Here is a 20,707-nt window from a genome sequence, read left to right on the forward strand (position 1 = left end):
ATTTTTAGTGCATTATTTCATGTTTAAAAGCTGGTTTCCAGTCCCCCTGATTATATCTACCTCTGGGATCATTATCCACAAGATAATGATAGGAGAGTATGAACTTTGGAGGCTAGATGGATGTCAGCTCAAATCTCAGTTCTATCTCCTTCTAGGTGGAGGGGGAGGGGGGACAAAAAAAACCCTGGAAAAGTTATTAGGCCTACTGGGTCTCAGTTTCTCCTCATAAAATAAAAATAACAGTAGATGTTTAGTAAATGTTGGTTATGAGATCTTGATAATATACCTAGTAAATCATACACGGAACACACACACAGTGTGTGTGTGTATATATATAGTATTCCATGTATACACACACACACACACACACACACACACGCATGAGTGAAATCTTGGCATTTGCAACAACATAGATGGGCTCAGATGGGATTATGCTTAGTGAGATAAGCCATACAGTAAAAGACAAATATTGTATTACTTAAAGTGGAATCTAAACAATAAATGAATGAATATTACAAACTAGAAATAGAATCACAGATACAGAGAACAAGCTAGTGTTTACCAGTAGGGAGAGGAAAGGTGGAAGGGCAAGGTAAGGGTGGGGAATCAAGAGGTAAAATCTCCTATGTGTAAAGTAAATAAGCTATAGGAATATATTGTGTAGCACAGGTCATATAGCCAATGTTTTATAATAACTTTAAACAGTATAATCTACAAAAATTTTGAATCACTATGTTGTAAACTAATATTATAAATCAACTACACCTCATTTTAAAAAATTAAATAAAAAAATATATATAGAATTCCAAATTAATAAACTACCTATTATCTCCAAGATATAGTGGGGAGGGGCTTCCCCAGTGGCTCAGTGGTAAAGAATCTGCCTGCAATGCAGGAAACGTGCAAAAGATGCAGGTTTGATCCCTGGGTCAGGAAGATTTCCTGGAGAAGGAAATGGCACCCCATTCCAGTACTCTTACCTGGGAAATCCCATGGACAGAGGAGCCTGGCAGGCTACAGTCCATGGGGTCACAAAGAGTGGGGCACGACTGAACATGCACACATGCGTGCACAAATGCGTATATAATAGAGACAAAGGAAATAGAACTTTTAAACCTTGATACATTGTCAAATGGCTTTCCAGAAAATTTACTCTTCTTTAAATTAACAGCATCAGTGAATGAGAATGTTCAGCTCACAGTAGCTTCACCAACTTTAAATATATTTAAAATTTTTAGCTAATTTCCTAGTGGGAAAATGGTTATGAATGGTTATAAAATAGTTATGAACTTATAAAAAATAAATACTGGTGGCTGTGAAAAAAAAAAAAATTATATTTCTTGTGGAGGAAGGGCCCATGAAGACAAAGGTGCCTAGGATCCAGGAAAGTAAAAATTCAGCCCTGATCACCAGAAAACTTATATTTATATGTTTATATAAATTGTTGACATTGAAGGTATTAATTTATAGCTATAATTGTTGACACTGAAGGTACATGGTAGAAATTGACTATTATAAGAAATGTGTTATTTTGAGGATATATTCATTTATAATTTAAAAAAATTTGTTTTTCACTTAATCAAAAGTTAAAATTTTTAAACATTAAAATTTTAGCAACTAAACTGCATGATAAAGTCCTAGGAAAAAGCCTGGAACATGAAAGAGGGACAGAAAAGCATTGTCTAAAAGAACTGGAAGGAACATGAAGCATAGTAGGATTAAACAAGAGCAAAAATAATATAATCAACAAGTTGAAAGTGAAGTGGAATATTGAAGAAATTACATTAAATAAGCATATAACAAAAACATATACAAGATTCTCATGTGCTAAAAACATTCAAGGTTCATTTCTTTTTATTATTTTTCAAAAATTTTTGGCCACACTGTGCATCTGACACAAATGTACTTTGCCCTTCAAAAACCATCTACCAGATATAATTTGCAGAATCTAGAATTGTCTTTTGAAACTTATATATTTAGTCATGGACTAACCATATGCTATGCTTCTAAGTGTAGTGTTTAAAAGAACAAGATTTATAGGTGCATTTTCAAGGAAATATATGTATTAAAAGCGGGTTGCAGGACTACCCTGGCAGTCCAGTGGTTAAGATTCTCCACTTCTAGTTAAGGGGTCATGGTTTCAATCCCTAGTCAGGGAACTAAGATCCTACTTGCTGTCTGGCCTGCTAAACAAACAAAAAACCTGAGAATCCCAGGCTCTACCCTGACCTACTGTATCAAAATCTGCATTAAGAAGAAATTTTAAAAAATAAAATTGGGTTGCTATTCTATTAATAACTATTAAGGCCCACCAGGAGAAGGCGATGGCACCCCACTCCAGTACTCTTGCCTGGAAAATCCCATGGATGGAGGAGCCTGCTGGGCTGCAGTCCATGGGGTCGTGAAGAGTCAGACCCCACTGAGCAACTTCACTTTCACTTTTCACTTTCATGCATTGGAGAAGGAAATGGCAATCCACTCCAGTGTTCTTGCCTGAAGAATCCCAGGGACAGGGAAGACTGGTGGGCTGCGGTCTATGGGGTCACACAGAGTCGGACACGACTGAAGCAACTTAGCAGCAGCAGCATAATGTAAGAGTCAGTTTATTCAAGTATAGTTTTACAAACAGCATTTTAAGTCTGGCTAAAATAGAGGAAACACCAGCTGTGATACAAAGAATTTATAGCCATAGACAGAGAGGAAGCTGTGTTCCTATGTATCTATTACCAATACCACACTTCCTTTTGTCAGTTCTTAGGTCAAGTTTTTTCAGCAAAATCTTCAGAGCCAAACCCTGGGTTCATACCTGGACTATTGATCCTTTTTAAGGTATTTTTCCTAAATTTCTACCACAATGCAACTCTGGGCAAAGATATTTTCTGGATCTCTGTAAGTATTAGATAGTCTCTAAGGAGTCTGGGTTCTAGAACTCTGAAGTTTCCTTGGCAATGATTATTTTAAATATACTGTATCCACTTGTCTATATATACTTGTATTCATCTGAATATAGAAATGTATTAACCTACTGGTGTAAGACTCTTAAGTTCAGTCAGTCGCTCAGTTGTGTCCAACTCTTTGCAACTCCATGAATCGCAGCACGCCAGGACTCCCTGTCCATCACCAACTCTCGGAGTTCACTCAGACTCACGTCCATCTAGTCCGTGATGCCATCCAGCCATCTCATCCTCGGTCGCCCCCTTCTCCTCCTGCCCCCAATCCCTCCCAGCATCAGAGTCTTCCCATGAGGTGGCCAAAGTACTGGAGTTTCAGCTTTAGCATCATTCCTTCCAAAGAAATCCCAGGGCTGATCTCCCTCAGAATGGATTGGTTGGATATCCTTGCAGTCCAAGGGACTCTCAAGAGGCTTCTCCAACACCACAGTTCAAAAGCATCAATCCTTCGGCACTCAGCCTTCTTCACAGTCCAACTCTCACATCCATACATGACCACTGGAAAAACCATAGCCTTGACTAGACGGACCTTAGTCGGCAAAGTAATGTCTCTGCTTTTCAATATGTTATCTAGGTTGGTCATAACTTTTCTTCCAAGGAGTAAGCATCTTTTAATTTCATGGCTGCAGTCACCATCTGCAGTGATTTTGGAGCCCCCCAAAATAAAGTCTGACACTGTTTCCACTGTTTCCCCATCTATTTCCCATGAAGTGATGGGACCAGATGCCATGATCTTTGTTTTCTGAATGTTGAGCATTAAGCCAACTTTTTCACTCTGCACTTTCACTTTCATCAAGAGGCTTTTTAGTTCCTCTTCACTTTCTGCCATAAGGGTGGTGTCATCTGCATATCTGAGGTTATTGATATTTCTCCCAGCAATCTTGATTCCAGCTTGTGCTTCTTTCAGTCCAGTGTTTCTCATGATGTACTCTGCATGTAAGTTAAATAAGCAGGGTGACAATATACAGCCTTGACGTACTCCTTTTCCTATTTGAAACCAGTCTGTTGTTCCACGTCCAGTTCTAACTTGCTTCCTGACCTGCATACAGATTTCTCAAGAGGCAGGTCAGGTGGTCTGGTATTCCCATCTCTTGCAGAGATGGGACTCTGTAGACACAGATAAAAGGTAAAACATGTTTAAAGGCCCTGAAGTAGAAAAGAAGTAGTATTTGAGGAACTGAAGGAAGTACAAAGTGGCTGGAGCAAAATTAAGAAGTAAAAATGATGCAAGATGGTTAGTAAAGTAGGAAGGGAGGGCCTGGTAGACCAATTAAAGGTTTAGGATTTTATCCTAAGAGCAGTGGGAAATCTTTGAATGGTTTTAATCTGAAAGTGCTTTGATCTGATTCATATTAAAGAAAAAAAAAGATTACTGTGGCTTTTGTGTGAGAAATGGATTAGAGGAGGGGCAGAGAGAACAAGGAATGATCTGTTTGAAGTGCTTATTCCTGCAGTATGGCTGAGAGGTAATAGATCCTAGGACCAGGGTGGGGCCACTGGGATGGTAAAAAGTACAAGATTGAAGATGTATATAATTTCAAAAAAAAACAAAAAACAAGTCAAGAATGATTTCTAGGTTTCTGTTTTGTGAAGCTGAGTGAATGGCAACACTATTGATGAACCAACAATCCCAGGAGAGCAGTAGCTTTGGATAGGGTCTCACACTCTTCCATCCTTCCAACGAATCCCGTGAACTCTTTCAGTTCTGTTTTCTTCTGAATTCTACCTGCACAGGATTGTAGCCTTGAAAATGCTGGTCCACTGGTCCATTGGTCATTACTACTGATTATTCTTTCTTCAAGGGCTCAGAATGCACATAAACTGAAGGCATTCATGATATGGAGACCCCTGAATACATGATTTTGAAATAGTTTCGACAGGCTACACTGCCTGCAAAGCTCTTAACTTTATGGTGTGGTCAAAACATCCCAAAGATTGTAAATTGTAGAATCAGCACATTCTACTGAAAAGAAGACAAATTCTAGTGGATTAAGGAGAGTGGGAATGTTGAGAAGGCATTAGGGTGTGTTTAGGGATTGTGATGAGACTGCAAATGGTCACAATGGTTGTGACTGGAGACAGGGATTTTTTTTTTTTAATTTATTTTTTATTTTACTTTACAATTCTGTATTGGTTTTGCCATACATTGACATGAATCCACCACGGGTGCACATGCGTTCCCAAACATGAACCCCCCTCCCACCCTCCTCCCCACAACATCTCTCTGGGTCATCCCTGCGTACCAGCCCCAAGCGTGCCATATCCTGCATCGGACATAGACTGGCAATTCAATTCTTACATGATATTATACATGTGGAGACAGGGATTTTTTGAGTTACTGTCTCCAACCACATTACAGGGAGTTTGGAAGACAGGTAGGTCCAGGGTTCCACCTTGGGAGTAGGTGACCAGAGTGAGTAAAAAGAGATTGGCAAAGCTATGGATTAGAGTTAGAATTTTAGGCAGCAGTACCCTATTTTTATTGTCCTTTTTTTCTATATTTTCTTTAATGGAATATTTACAAAAAATGAAGTAGCTTAATATACCCATTGTAACTACTCATTCACTCAAATCTGAAATAGTCTAATTTTTCTCTATCTTATATATCAGAATTAAACTGTTTAATACAGAAACTAAGAGTTAATAATTAAATATTTGTAAATATTCTAAGTATATATTTGCATACATACTAAATACATCTAAGTTTCAGGGATATATCCTAAATCTGAAGTTTTCTAAGCCCCGAAAATCATGGATATCTGGATATTCTGGATAAAGGGATACATGATACCATCAATTCTTAGTTGATCATATTTATATGGAAGAACAGTGATTTCTGAAAATATCTTTAATTTTATATTTGAATATGGAAACTGATAACTTCACTTGTATTAGTAAACTGCAGACTCATAGAGTAAGAATAACTGAACTGGAAAGGAATCTAGAGACAGTTAATCTAGAGAGTTTCACATTGTGGGTCCCCTGATCAGCAGGCTCTGCATCACCAGTGAACTTGTTAAAAATGCAAATCTAAGGCCCACTCCAGACCCAGTAAATCAGAAACTACAGCGGAGGGGCAGAGCAATCTGTTTTAACAAGCCTTTTCAGGTGATTTTGATGCATGCTGAAGTTTGAGACCCATTGGTTTAATCGGTATTTCTCTTTTAAAACTGGAATCAAGGAATACCAAAGAAATAAACTGAAATTCACACTACTTAAAAATAAAATAGTGGACTTTGAAAGATCCTAACTCAGATTGCTTAAAAGACATCTTTTCTGTAACTGTAACTGCACCTTCTTTCTCATTTCATGGGTATTAGTTTTCCACAGCTGCTGTAATAAACTACCATTAATTTGGCAATTTAGAAATTTATTATCTTACAGTTTTGTAGGGTCAGAGGTCCAACATCTGTCTCATTGGGCTGAAATCCAGATGTCAGCTTTGCTCCCTGGAAGCTCTAGGGAAGAATCAGTTTCCTTGCCTTTTCCTGCTTTCAGAGGCCATCCATATTCCTAGACTTCTGGCACCTTCTTCCATTTTCAATGCACGTGTGGATTTTAAACTCAAAAATTCTTTCCCAAGGTTCATCTTAGTATCTGTACAAACGAGTCCAGTCTCCCGCATGTGGCTATGATCTACCAGCCTGAGCAGGATACTGTCATTGGCACAGACCCTGCCATAGGCCATCACAACTTAAGTCTCCCCAAGCAACAAAAATAGCAAATGAGAACATATTCATTATATCACTCTTACTAAGTCAGGAAAGGTTATTAGTTCATCTCAGGAAAAGACTTTAAAAGAAGGTTTAAAGACAGTTTTTTGATTTATACCTTGGCCTCCGGGCAATTAAAATAGTTCATTCCTTGATTGACTCAATCATAGTTTTCCTGTATCATTTCAGTTGCTGTTGAATTTTCATGGATATACAGCATACATTTGTGTGTTTTTTTTTCCCCAGGGAAGACAGTGAGGGATTTAAGAAAAATGTTCGATTGGAAGACTACACACCAAAAGGAGTCGTGAGTTTCGCGGTGGAACTATGCATAACTTCTTTCCTTTTCTGTATTTTCCAAATATTCATTAGTGAACATGACATTTCTTTAACTAAAAAAATAAAAACGAACATGACAGTCACCTGGAGTCACAAGGCCTGACTGACTGGCAAGGCAGCGGGACGGCTTTTGAAGTTTCAGGTACACAAAAAGACACGATTTTTTTTTTTTTTTTAAATTTACACTGTCACCCGAAGGGTACTGTAGCAACTTCCCTGATGAATTGCCTTGAAAACGTTTTTAAAATGAAGACGACCACAAATCACTCTCCACATGTGTGGCCGCACTACCTCGACCTTTTCTCTCCAGCTGGCTACGGTCTAAGCCCGAAGGCCTCCGCAGAGGAATGAACCCAGAGTCCTTCTCAGCCCCCCGTGCTGCCACGGAGGCCGAAGGCAGCGCCGGCCCGGCCCGCCAGCGCCTCGGGACCCGGCGTGTGTGGGCCGAGCCGGCGCCGCGCTGGGCCCTCGCCACGGAGGGCCGGGCGGCAGGCGCCACGCGGCGGGGCTCTGCGCGGCGCCGAAGCCTCTCCGCCCGCGCGAGAGCCCGGGCTGCTGAGGGGGAGCCGCGCTGGGGGCGGCGGCGGCGGGGCGGGGGCGGGAGCCGGGCGGCAGCAGCAGCAGCAGCGCCCGTGGGGGAGGAGCGGCGGCGGCGGCGGCTGGAGCTGCTGTGGCGACGGACGCGAGGCGGTGGCAGCGGAGACCCACCCCTGTCCACATGGACAGTCGCAGAGGCCTCGGCTGATGCATTCGCGCCTGGGCGGGGTGGGCGGACGGCCGTAGCGGCGGCGGCGGCGCAGGGAGTGGAGGGCCCCGGGGGGCGCCTGTGGGTCGCGGGGACCTCGCCGCCCCGGCGCGGCGGGTGCGGCCATTTTACGGCCCGGGACCGAGGGAAGCGTATCTGTGTGCTCGCCTTCTTCCCCCGCCTCTTCCTGCGGGCCCGCGGCCGGGGGAAGCTTCAAGGGCGGCCTGGGCGGGCGGTGGATGGGAAGTCGCGGGCCGAGAGGCACCGGGCCCGGGAAGCGCCGTCGCCGCCGTCGCCGCTCGCGTTCGCCCGGCGGGGCCTGAGCCAGCCCAGGCTGCGGGCCTCGCCGCCCGCCCGCCCGCGGATAGGCCCCGGGAGCCGGCTGCTTTTGTGTAGGCCCGTCCGGACGAGGCAGCGTCGTCCGCCTCACGGCCGAGTGCTAGGCCCGCAACCCTGCGGCGGCTACCCTCCTGCGGCGCGGCCCCTCATCCCGGCGAACGCGGCGGCGGCGGCGTGGGCCATGGATTAAGGCGGCGGCGGCGGCGTGGGAGGAGGAAGATGGCGGCTGGCAAGAGCGACGGCAGCGCCGGGGAGATTACTTTTCTGGAAGGTACGTCTATTCCTGCCCTTGTGGGGGTTGGGGGTGGGCAGAGACAGGAAAATGTGGCCCCTGATTCCCGGATATTCGGTGACGGGCGCCGGGGGCGTTTGGGGGGCGGCGGAGGACCGGGGGGGGGGGGCGGGGGCTCCGGGGCGATGGCGAGGAGGGAAGGTGCTGCGGGGGCGCCGGGTTCGAGTCCGCCCCGGCGAGGGGCTCGGCCGGGAGGCTGTGAGGGGGCGGCGGTGGACCGGCCGCGAGCCGGACTTTTTGGAAGTCCTCCGAGACTGCACGGGTCTTTTTTCTTTTTTGACATTTTTTTTGCTTTCTCTCTGCTGGCCTGGGCATAAGGGCTGACTGCTCGGCTCTTGTTTGGTGTTTGTGAAAAGTTTCAAGTTGCTAAAAGGTTGGGTGAAATCGGGGGCTAGACCACTTTGGGAGGGGAGACGTAGTTTCCTGGAGCTTGTTTTAACACCCCTCACCCCCACCCCCCGCCCCGCAGGCCTTTCTGTTTCGCAGAGCTTCAGGCTTCCTTTTGCAGCCAGCATTCAGATTAGGCCTGGCCGTGAGAAATGTGTTTTGCTGAACATGTTTTAGGAAGTAATGTATCTGAGAAAAGAGAATGAGGTATACAATATCAATTTGGGGGTCGTCACCCAAGCTAACAGACAAAGCTCAAGTGATTCTATTTTTATTCACTTGTGAGGAAAAAGTTAAACATCTGCTGTAGGTGGACTAAGCCAATGTTAACAAAAGCTACATATTATTGTTGGGGATGGTGGTAATGGGTAACAGGGTTGGCTCTTTGGCCAAATATAAAGATCCGCCAATACAGCTAAATCCGTTGTAGTTGTGGATCAGGAACTCTAATGTTCATTGCTTAATTTGACTGCGGATTCACTGATTATGCTGGTAATTGGGTTTATTAGTCAGTTCGGGAGAGCAGGTCTGTCTGCTCTGCAGTGATTATTAAAAAAAAAAAAGGGTTAACTCCTCTGGAAAATTTTGCAAAGATGAATTTCACCTGGGATATAGGCAGTACTTTAAAAATAATTGGAAACATTTCTGATTTAAGATAGTACAACTTCACTGTGGTACAAAGTCCTATAAGAGGGTGTCGAAGGATGCTTATGCTGTGTTTACAGTTTTCTTAACTGCATGGGGAACAGTGCCTGGAACACAGTAGGTACTCAGTCCAGTGAACAAATAGAGACCAGTAGAGGGGAGTGGGAAAAGAAATATTAATATTCTTAATTCTTCTTCCTTAAAGTATAGCAGAACAAAAAATTTTTTTTTACCTTGTCATGCAAACCAGCCTTTATTTAAAAATGATGAGAGTTTTATATGAGATTTGTAGTAAGAAGATGTGGAAAGCTTGTGAGTTTTCTTCACTTCATATTTCTTCCATTCTACCTCCATTCTCATTTGGGCTGATTAGTCAGAGGCTGAGAGTGGTGCAGCTTGTGTTACAAGTGGTGCTATGTGATGAACATTGGGAGGATGGAAGGAGCATAAATAAGGCCAACAGATAGAGGGCTGAGGTAAATTTAAAGCTGTTGCTGCTGCTGCTAAGTCATTTCAGTCATGTTCGACTCTGTGCGACCCCATAGATGGCAGCCCACCAGGCTCCCCCATCCCTGGGATTCTTCAGGCAAGAACACTGGAGTGGGTTGCCATTTCCTTCTCCAATGCGTGAAAGTGAAGTCGCTCAGTCCTGTCCAACTATTACCGACCCCATGGACTGCAGCCCACCAGGCTCCTCCGTCCGTGGGATTTTCCAGACAAGAATACTGGAGTGGGCTGCCATTGCCTTCTCCTTTGGCTTTTAGCTTATTCTAACTTAAGGGTCTATGAATTACTCTAGTGGAAAAAATTGAGTTTCGTCACTTCTTTTTCAGCGTTTGCATAAACAAGTGAATGGTGCCTTGTTTAGAATATGAATAAGAGGCTGATATTTAGTACTACTGAATAAGTGGAATGATATTTAGGACTACTTATATTGTTTTATATTTCGTTCTTTTGGTTCTTTACGCTTTTAATGATGAGATACTCCAATATAACTTGCCAAATATTCACTCATCAAATATTTATATCAGCCTACTCTGTGCTAGGCACTTTACCAAAGTAAAGACAGCAGTGCATAAGATAGTTAGGGTCCTTTCCTTCATAGGACTTATATTTTAGTAGGAGGGACTTTTTATAACTAAAAATTAATCCATTTAGAACAATCTTACCGCTTTTTTTTTTTTGCATATTTTCCTTCTTTAGATTTGCTCAGACCTGACAGCCTACTTAAAATGTCATGCTGCCACACTCACATGTACAAACATGGTATTCCTGTTTTATTTTTCATGGTAGCACTTTTCACATAATAAATTTGTCTTCATGTTTTTTAGTACTATAAAAATATGAGCTCCATTAAAGCAATAACTTTTTCTTTTCACTATATTTCTTGCACCTGGAGCATCTTTATTTCTTGTTAATGAAATAAGAAGATGATAGTGTAGTAAAGGGTATGGAAGAAACACATAGAAAAAGCCATTTTGCATAGTGTTAAGGTCAGGAAAGGCCTTCCTGAGGAGGTCACACGTGTGTTAAGGTAATAACTGAGACTAGAGTATGGCAGAGAGGACGATGCCTGTAAAGGTTCTAAGATGATATAGGATTTCATTTGCTTAAAAAAGATCGTTATGGCTGAAATGTAATAAGTACAGAACACAGTAACCAGCACAGATACGAGAGCAGATCATGAAAGTTCATGAATTTTTATTTGATTCTGAAAAGTATGAAATCATTGAAGAGTTTGGGGCAATGGAGTTAATGATACAATTTATCTTTTTAAAAAAATAACTTTGCTCCTGGAGTAAATTAGAACAGAGTAAGAGTGAAAGCAGAGCCATTAGTTAGGAGAATATTGTAGCAGTCTGAAAAATAGACAGGCTTGGATTAGGATGGTAGCAGTGGCCATGGGGAAAGAGGAGTGGATAGATGGAAGATCTGTTTGAGACCTTCTGAATGCATTGCGTATTGAGGATCAGAGAAAAGTAGGAATCAGAGATGACTCCTAGGGTTTTGGTTTGAGGTTTTGGTGGGGGTGGGGGGACTCCATTTATTGAGATGGAGTAGAGGAATGAGAAGCTCATAGCTCTGCTTTCGTCATCTTAAGTTTGAGGTGCTGGTTTGTCTTCCGTGTTCTAAATACTGCTTTACAGTCTCATAAACTGTGAAGTAAAATACTAATTCCAATTCTTTTCCTACCTTCACTAGGGAAAAAGAGCTACTGGTTACTATTGTGCTTTGTCAGTGTAGTATCACACTGAAATGGTGTGAATTGAATTAGGCCACAGTTTGTACTGAATTTTTTTCTTCCTCCTCTTTGATGTGTTCCTTTCTCTTCTGTTCATTTAAGGTTGTCTTCTGCCCCTTTCCCTCTTGTGATAGTTTGGGAGGTTTCTTTTGTTGATTCATTCAGTAGATACTTACTGAGCAACTATAATGTTGTAGGTTCTATGCTGGAGAGGCACAGTGTAGGCAGGGAGATTTCTTGGTGGAGTTTCCAGTCCGGTGAAGAGAGTCAGTAATCAAATAATCATACTTGTAAGTGTAAAATTACAGCTGTCAAGTGCAACAAATGGGGATTATTTGTAATAATGAGGATTTGATCTAACTACAAACAAAGCTAGTGGAGGTGATGGAATTCCAGTGGAGCTATTTCAAATCCTGAAAGAGGATGCTGTGAAAGTGCCGCGCTCAATATGCCAGCAGATTTGGAAAACTCAGCAGTGGCCACAAGATTGGAAAAGGTCAGTTTTCATTCCAATCCCAAAGAAAGGCCATGCCAAAGAATGCTCAAACTACCACACAATTGCACTCATCTCACATGCTAGTAAAGTAATGCTCAAAATTCTCCAAGCCAGGCTTCAGCAATACGTGAACTGTGAACTTCCAGATGTTCAAGTTGGTTTTAGAAAAGGCAGAGGAACCAGAGATCAAAGTGCCAACATCCACTGGGTCATGGAAAAAGGAAGAGAGTTCCAGAAAAACATCTATTTCTGCTTTATTGACTATGCCAAAGCCTTTGACTGTGTGGATCACAATAAACTGTGGAAAATTCTGAAAAAGGTGAGAATTCCAGACCACCTGACCTGCCTCTTGAGAAACCTATATGCACATCAGGAAGCAATAGTTAGAACTGGACATGGAACAACAGACTGGTTCCAAATAGGAGAAGGAGTACGTCAAGGCTGTATATTGTCACCCTGCTTATTTAACTTCTGTGCAGAGTACATCATGAGAAACGCTGGACTGGAAGAAACACAAGCTGGAATCAAGATTGCCGGGAGAAATATCAATAACCTCAGATATGCAGATGACACCACCCTTATGGCAGAAAGTGAGAAGGAACTAAAAAGCCTCTTGATGAAAGTGAAAGTGGAGAGTGAAAAAGTTGGCTTAAAGCTCAACATTCAGAAAACGAAGATCATGGCATCTGGTCCCAACACTTCATGGGAAATAGATGGGGAAACAGTGTCAGACTTTATTTTTGGGGGCTCCAAAATCACTGCAGATGGTGATTGCAGCCATGAAATGAAAAGACACTTACTCCTTGGAAGGAAAGTTATGACCCACCTAGATAGTATATTGAAAAGCAGAGACATTACTTTGCCGACTAAAGTCCGTCTAGTCAAGGCTATGGTTTTTCCAGTGGTCATGTATGGATGTGAGAATTGGACTGTGAAGAAAGCTGAGCACCGAAGAATTGATGCTTTTGAACGGTGGTGTTGGAGAAGACTCTTGAGAGTCCCTTGGACTGCAAGGAGATCCAGTCAGTCCATTCTAAAGGAGATTAGTCCTGGGTATTCTTTGGAAGGACTGATGCTAAAACTGAAAGTACAATACTTTGGCCACCTCATGGGAAGAGTTGACTCATTGAAAAAGACTCTGATGCTGGGAGGGATTGGGGGCAGGAGGAGAAGGGGATGACAGAAGATGAGATGGCTGGATGGCATCACGGACTCGATGGACATGAGGTTGGGTGAACTCGGGGAGTTGATGATGGACAGGGAGGCCTGGGGTGCTGCAATTAATGGGGTCGCAAAGAGTTGGACATGACTGAGCGACAGAACTGAACTGAGGGCAGTTTGGAGGGTGAATAAGAGAGGGAAAGGTGGAGAGACAGCTTTCTAGCCAGGGTGGAGGAAGCCTGATATGTTTAGGGAACTGAGAGGACCCTATGGTGCTAGTAAGGAGAGTGTTACAAGAGGAGACTAGGGTTAACATACTCAGGTTTGTTTCAAGAAAAGGTCAAGGTCTACCACTTGTAGAATGCTCTAGGGAGGGGCAGAAGAATGTCAGGGAGGTCAGTTAGGAGACTAGTGGTATAGGGCAAAGGTGCTGCTAGTTAGCTCCTCCTCTTCTCTTTTGATATTCTCCTTTTCTCACCTGTGGAACCTCTGGCATGTCTAACTCCTCTCTGTTTTTTTTTTTTTTTTTTTTTTTTTAATATAGTTCTCTTGTTCATCCTGTAATAGCTTTCTTTCCTTTTATCTTTTTTCTTCTACGAACTGCCTAACCAATTTTTTCCCATTTTTTTCTCCTTCCCTTTTCATATGTGTGTGTGTCTGTGTGTATTTCCTACTTTGTTTTCATTCTGGGCCCCTCTCCCTTTGTGGACTTTATTAGTTAAGGAGATTGGTCTGAACTACTGCAGTGTTGTCCTCTATCCAGCAAAACTGCTTATGTTTCCAAATGAAAAGTGTTTTCCATTTTCCCTTAATTATACTTTATTTTTACATACAAGTCAAGTTCAGAATCCAATCTGTTTGTCATTTTTGTGGGGCATAGTAAATACTTCACCACATCTCCTGAACTAAAGTACCATTTCTTCTAAATTATTGGCATTCCATGAATATGAATAGGGGCTTTCCAGGTGGTGCTTATTGCAAAATTCAGACTTAAATTGAAGACAGTAGGGAAAAACCACTAGACCATTCAGGTATGACCTAAATCAGATCTCTTATGATTATACAGTGAAGGTGACAAATAGATTCAAAGGATTAGATCTGATAGACAGAGTGCCTGAAAAACTATGGATGGAGGCTCATGACATTCTACAGGAGGCAGTGATCAAAACCATCTACAAGAAAAAGAAATGCAAAAAGGCCAAAAAAAAAAAGGCAAAATAGTTGTCTGACAAGGCCTTACAAATAGCTGAGAAAAGAGAAGCAAAAAGCAAAGGAGAAAAGGAAAGATATACCCATTTGAATGCAGAGTTCAAAAAATAGCAAGGAGAGATAAGCCTTCCTCAGTGATCAATGCAAAGAAATAGAGGAAAACAATAGAATGGGAAAGACTAAGATCTTTTCAAGAAAATTAGAAAAGGAACATTTCATGCAAAAATGGGTACAATAAAAGACAGAAATGGTATGGATCAGACAGAAGCAGAAGATATTAAGAAGACGTGGCAAGAATACACAGAAGAGCTTTACAAAAAAAGATCTTCATGATCCAGATAACCACAATGGTGTGATAACTCACCTAGAGCCAGACATCCTGGAGTGTGAAGTCAGGTGGGCCTTAGGAAGCATCACTTCAAACAAAGCTAGTGGAGGTGATGGAATTCCAGTAGAGCTATTTCAAGTCCTAAAACATGATGCTGTGAAAGTGACGTATCCAGTATGCCAGCAAATTTGGAAAACTCAACAGTGGCCACAGGACTGGAAAAGATCAGTTTTCATTCCAGTCCCAAAGAAGGGCAGTGCCAAAAATGTTCAAACTATTGCACAATCGCACTCATCTCACATGCTTGCAAAGTAATGCTCCAAATTCTCCAAGCCAGGCTTCAATAGTACATGCACCGAGAACTTCCAGATGTTCAAGCTGGATTTAGAAAAGGCAGAGGAACCAGAGATCACATTGCCAACATTCATTGGATCATTGAAAAAGCAAGAGAATTCCAGAAAAAAAAAAAAAAGTCTACTTCTGCTTTATTGACTACACCAAAACCTTTGACTGTGTGGATCACAATAAACTGTGGAAATTCTTCAAGAGATGAAAATACCAGACCACGTTAACCTGCCTGCTGAGAAATCTGTGTTCAGGTCAAGAAGCAATCATTAGAACCAGACATGAAACAACAGACTGGTTCCAAATTGGGAAAAGAGTACGTTAAGCTGTATATTGTCACCCTGATTATTTTTTAACCTATATACAGAATATATCATGCGAATGCTAGGCTGGATGAAGCACAAGCTGGAATCGAGGTTGCTGGAAGAAATATCAGTAACCTCAGATATGCAGATGACAGCACCCTTATAGCAGAAAGTGAAGAGAAACAAAAGAGCCTCTTGATGAAAGTGATTGAGAAGAGTGAAAAAGCTGGCTTAAAACTCAGCATTCAAAATATGAAGATCATGGCATCCAGTCTCGTTTCACGGCGAATAGATGGGGAAACAATGGAAGCAGAGAGAGACTTTATTTTCTTGGGCTCCAAAATCACTGCAGATGGTGACAGCAACATGAAATTAAAAGACGCTTGCTCTTTGGAAGAAAAGCTATGATCAACTTTGACAGCGTATTAAAAAACAGACGTTATTTTGCCGACAAAGGTCTGTCTAGTCAAAGCTATGGTTTTTCCAGTATGTATGGAGGTGAGAGTTGGACCATAAAGAAAGCTGAGCACTGAAGAATTGAAGCTTTTGAACTGTGTTGTTGGAGAAGACTCTTGAGAGTCCCTTGGACTACAAGGAGATCCAACCAGTCCATCCTAATGGAGCTCAGTCCTGGGTATTCATTGGAAGGACCAATACTTTAGCCACCTGATGTGAAGAGCTGACTCATTTGAAAAGACCCTGATGCTGGGAAAGATTGAGGGCAGGAGGAGAAGGGGACGACAGAGGATGAGATGGATGGATGGCATCACCGACTCAGTGGACATGAGTTTGGGTGAACTCCGGGAGTTGGTGATGGACAGGGAGGCCTGGAGTGCTGTGATTCATGGAGTTGCAAAGAGTCAGACACGACTGAGCGACTAAAACTGAACTGAAATGGTGATAGTGGTCAAGAACCTGCCTGCCAGTGCAGGAGAGATAAGAGACACTTGTTCAATCCCTGTGTCAATAAGATCCCCTGGAGGAGAAGATGGCTCCCCACTCCAGTATTCTTGTTTGGATAATCCTATGGACAGAGGAGCCTGGTGGGCTACAGCCCATGGGGTTGCAAAGAGTCGGACATGACTGAAGGAACTTAGCATGCTCTCATTGATGTGAGCGAGGTCTTCGTTGTTGGCTTGCTCAGGGGGTCACACCGCAAAGTTCTTCATTTTAGCCCCACTCCTTCCTCTTTTGATTGTACTACCTTTAGAAACTATACCATCGTGCCATTCCTTATTTAGTGCTTTAGCTGTATGTATTTCCTAGCATTTCAGGTGAATTGATAAACTCTACTTATCACTTGATTTCATGTTCTCACATGAAACAGTTGAGTAGAACCTTACATGAAATGGAAGCAATTTTCATAAGAAATGCATTGAGAACATGAAGTCAGAAGCCAGAATGCTAGGATTCATCTTCTAGCTCTATACTTACTGGCACTGCGATCTTGGATAGATAACTTAACCTTTGTGTTTTCATATCTGTAAAACAAGAATAATAACTGCAGTTACTTCATAAGGTTGCCCTGAAGATTAAACATGTTAATATATAGTAAACTCTTAGAACAATTCCAGGCATGTGATTCCAAATACTATGTATAAGTTGGTATTATATTTATTTTCTTAGCAGGTAGAAGAGAGAAAAACTTCTCTTGCTTTTCTGTTCTTAATGCTTGCCTTCTCTCTTATTTGAATTCTAGTTTTTACTCTCTTTAACTTACTACCTTTCTTTTCCTAGGTATTAGCTGATCGTTCTTGATATTCTAGAGTGACTAGTGACAGAGTAAAAGAGAATGAAGTTATGTATTCTACATCTAGACTTCTACAAATTAGTTGTTATTGTACTGTAATGTTACTGTAATGTTAATACAATACCATTGTATATTGTAATATTGTATCGTATTGTAATTTTGCCATTACGAAAATGCATTGACAATTTGAGGAGGTCAAGAGGTCTAGAGGGATCATATGACCTAGAGCAAGTTAGGGCATCAGCAGAACCGGAGCCTGGGACCTGTGCCAGAGCCTTAACCTCCTTCAGCATTCCTTTCCTTCTTTCTTCCTTTCTTTCCTTCTTTATCCCTTTGCTTTCCCATTCTTCTTACCTATTTAACCTTTAGGCTGGACAAGAGAAGGAAAAAATAATAGGGAATTATGGGGACTTAGCATTCATTGATTCAGTTTGATCTCTCTACGAGGGAAAAGCCAAAGCCACAGATGTCTTAAGGCCCAACTTCAGAAATTATAGTGTAACTTCTGTCACACTTGATTGGCCAGAAAGCCACAGAGCCAGCTCAGATTCAAGGGGAGGGGAAGTAGAACCATCATTCATCAGGAACGGTGGAAAAGAATTTGCAGCCATCTTTCCTCTCCCAAACCCCTTTGGTGTTTTATTCTTGTTGTAGTTTAAATACTTTCAACAGAGTCATATTGTTTCTTGTACTTGAAAACTACAGTTCTTTTGAGATCCAAAAGTTTCTAATTTCTAGACAGATTAGGAAGCTAAAGGAAGACAGAAAAAAATAGACCACACGTTTGTAATTTTTCTCAAAGGTATAAATAGCAACATAAATCAGTTCAGTTCAGTCGCTCGGTTTTATCTGACTCTGTGACCCCATGGACTGCAGCACACCAGGCTTTCCTGTCCATCACCAACTCACGAAGCTTGCTTAAACTCATGTCCATCTAGTCAGTGATGCCATCCAACCATATTACCCTCTGTTGTCCCCTTCTCCTCCTGCCTTTGATTTTTCCCAGCATCAGGGGCTTTTCCACTGAGTCACTTCTTTGCATCAGGTGGCCAAAGTATTGGAGCTTCTGCTTCAGCATGAGTCCTTCCAATGAATATTCAGGACTGATCTCCTTCAGAATGGACTGGTTGGATCTCCTCACAGTCCAAGGGACTCTCGAGTCTTCTCCAACACTACAGTTCAAAAGCATCAATTCTTTGGCACTCACCTTTATAGTCCAACTCTCACATCCATATATGACTACTGGGAAAACCACAGCTTTGACTAGACGGACCTTTGTTGGCAAAGTAATGTCTCTGCTTTTTAATATGATGTCTAGGTTAGTCATAGTTTTTCTTCCAAGGAACAAATAGTTTTAAATTTCATGCTGCAATCACCATCTGCAGTGATTTTGGAGCCCAAGAAAATAAAGTCTCTCACTGTTTTCATTGTTTCCCCATTTATTTGCCATGAAGTGATGGGATCGGATGCCATGGTCTTCATTTTTTGAATGTTGAGTTTTAAGCCAACTTTTTCACTCTCCTCTGTCACTTTCATCAGGAGCCTCTTTAGTTCTTCTTCACTTCTGCCGTAAGGGTATTGTCATCTGTGTATCTGAGGTTATTGGTATTTCTTCCAGCAATCTTGATTCCAGCCTGTGCTTCATCCAGCCCTGCGTTTTGAATGATGTGCTGTGCATATAGATTAAATAATGAGGGTGACAATATACAGCCTTGGCGTACTCCTTTCCCAATTTGGAACCAGTCTGTTGTTCATGTCTGGTTCTAATGGTTGCTTCTTGACCTGCATACAGGTTTCTCAGCAGGCAGGTAAGATGGTCTGGTATTCCCATCTCTCTAAGAATTTTCCAGTTTGTTGTGATCCACACACTCAAAGGCTTCAGCGTAGTCAGTGAATCAGAAGTAGATGTTTTTCTGGAACTCTCTTGCCTTTTCTGTGATCCAGTGGGTGTTAGCAATTTGATCTCTGGTTCCTCTGCCTTTTCTAAATCCAGCTTGAACATCTGGAAGTTCATGGGTCACGTATTGTTGAAGCAGTTTGAACATTACTTTGGTAGCGTGTGAGATGAGTGCAGTTGTGCAGTAGGTTGAACATTCTTTGGCATTGCATTTCTTTGGGATTGGAATGAAAACTGCAACATAGTCATTGGTTAATTTTTCTTTGATTAGGGACAGATTGAAGAATTTCTGAAACCATAAGCAAGCATAAGGAAGAAAAGAGGAGTGTTAGAAACTTTTCCTTCCGTTTTTCCTTTCATTCATTGATATACTGGAGTTGTTACTGTAATCCTCATTTTCATTACCTAATGCCTTAAAAAGTATGGTCACCACTGTGTACAGTATTAAAAATTAAACGTTATCTCAGTGCAAAACACAGCAGTTAATTCAGAAAGTCAAAGGCAGGCTCTTGATGACAATTACAGCCCACTTCACTTGTGCACTCAAGTCATGTTGCTTGGAGTGATGCAACAGTGGATGGTCCATCATTGTGAACTGCCAATTATGGTTGCCTACATCACCTAAAAAACAGAAAGTAGCCGTGCAGTATCCATTTCACACTAACAGCAATGTTACTTTTAGCCCCCTTTTCGGGCTGCCTTAGAGCTTCCCAGAGCCTTCTGTGTTCATCGCCAAAAATTAGGACCTCTTGTCTCCCGTGGGTACTAACTTTGAGTACTAAAATTGGGGCAGCCCTGGGCAAGTTGGGACATGTGGACCTGTGCCTCGTCCCAAGCTAACAACTACCTTGGGGCCATCTGAAACCGCAGGCTTGAGAAGTAAGAGAGCAAGCATATTCTCATCTTGATTTGGGAGAGCTTTTTGTTATTTCAAGTACATTTCATGCTTAGTTTTTAACAGGAAAGTTTTTTTCCTCCCACATTAACCTCATAATTGTTGAAATATAGCAAGGAGAAGAAAGCAAACAGTGCTTGTTTATAGTGTATAGCAAATATACTTTTTTATTTTTTGGAAAGATTGAAGCCAGTTTTAAGGACAGGAAGAGCTAGAAATTTCCAGAGACTTGTTTGCAGACTATGTAATAACCTTCTTGTCTTTCCTATATTGAAAAAAAGATCTGCAATCTTTCTGCCTCCCGAACTCCTTTTTTAATCTTCTAATAAATCTTCGATATGGTGAAGGTACTCCCTTTTACCACCGTGACTTCTGGTGACTCCATCTTCATGGAAATCAGTATTATCTTTGCCTCTGAAACCCCTGTGCCACTGTTTGCATGAGGTGGGATTCCATGTTTTGGCATTTAAACATACTTTCTTCAGTTCACACTGGTCTTCATTCTCTGTTATCACAGGAAATAAAAAAGAATGATTTAATTTTGTCATTCTGGTAATTAAGTCTGCAAATCTTAATCAGCGTTTCCCTCAGAAGTTTTGAGAACCAACTCCCGACTCTCCTTTGTCTTCACCCTTTATAGGCTTTATACCTGGCTTTCAAGTTTATCT

General features: G+C 41.9%; 1 protein-coding gene and 1 long non-coding RNA gene across 8 annotated transcripts in view; one reads left to right on the top strand and one right to left on the bottom strand.

The window, feature by feature from the left end:
• LOC120862901 overlaps positions 1-7,393 on the bottom strand; it is a 29,848-nt gene extending 22,455 nt beyond the window's left edge. The window contains exon 1 of the long non-coding RNA XR_005720876.1: positions 6,334-7,393. This is a non-coding gene — a long non-coding RNA (uncharacterized LOC120862901). The remainder of the gene's footprint in view (positions 1-6,333) is intronic.
• A 276-nt stretch (positions 7,394-7,669) lies between these two features.
• Positions 7,670-20,707, top strand: part of SENP6 (SUMO specific peptidase 6) — a 127,549-nt gene continuing 114,511 nt past the window's right edge. For 4 of the 7 annotated variants that reach the window (XM_040239059.1, XM_040239060.1, XM_040239061.1 and 1 more), the window contains exon 1: positions 7,682-8,358. In XM_040239059.1, the coding sequence (XP_040094993.1) occupies positions 8,307-8,358 (52 nt within the window). In that variant the 5' untranslated portion in view covers positions 7,682-8,306. Of the gene's footprint in view, positions 8,359-9,719; positions 9,888-20,707 lie in introns of those variants that run through there. The other 3 variants (XM_040239065.1, XM_040239066.1, XM_040239062.1) reach the window with 3 other exon arrangements.

This window comes from Oryx dammah, unplaced genomic scaffold, assembly GCF_014754425.2.
Source record: "Oryx dammah isolate SB20612 unplaced genomic scaffold, SCBI_Odam_1.1 HiC_scaffold_4, whole genome shotgun sequence".
NCBI classification, from domain to species: domain Eukaryota; kingdom Metazoa; phylum Chordata; class Mammalia; order Artiodactyla; family Bovidae; genus Oryx; species Oryx dammah.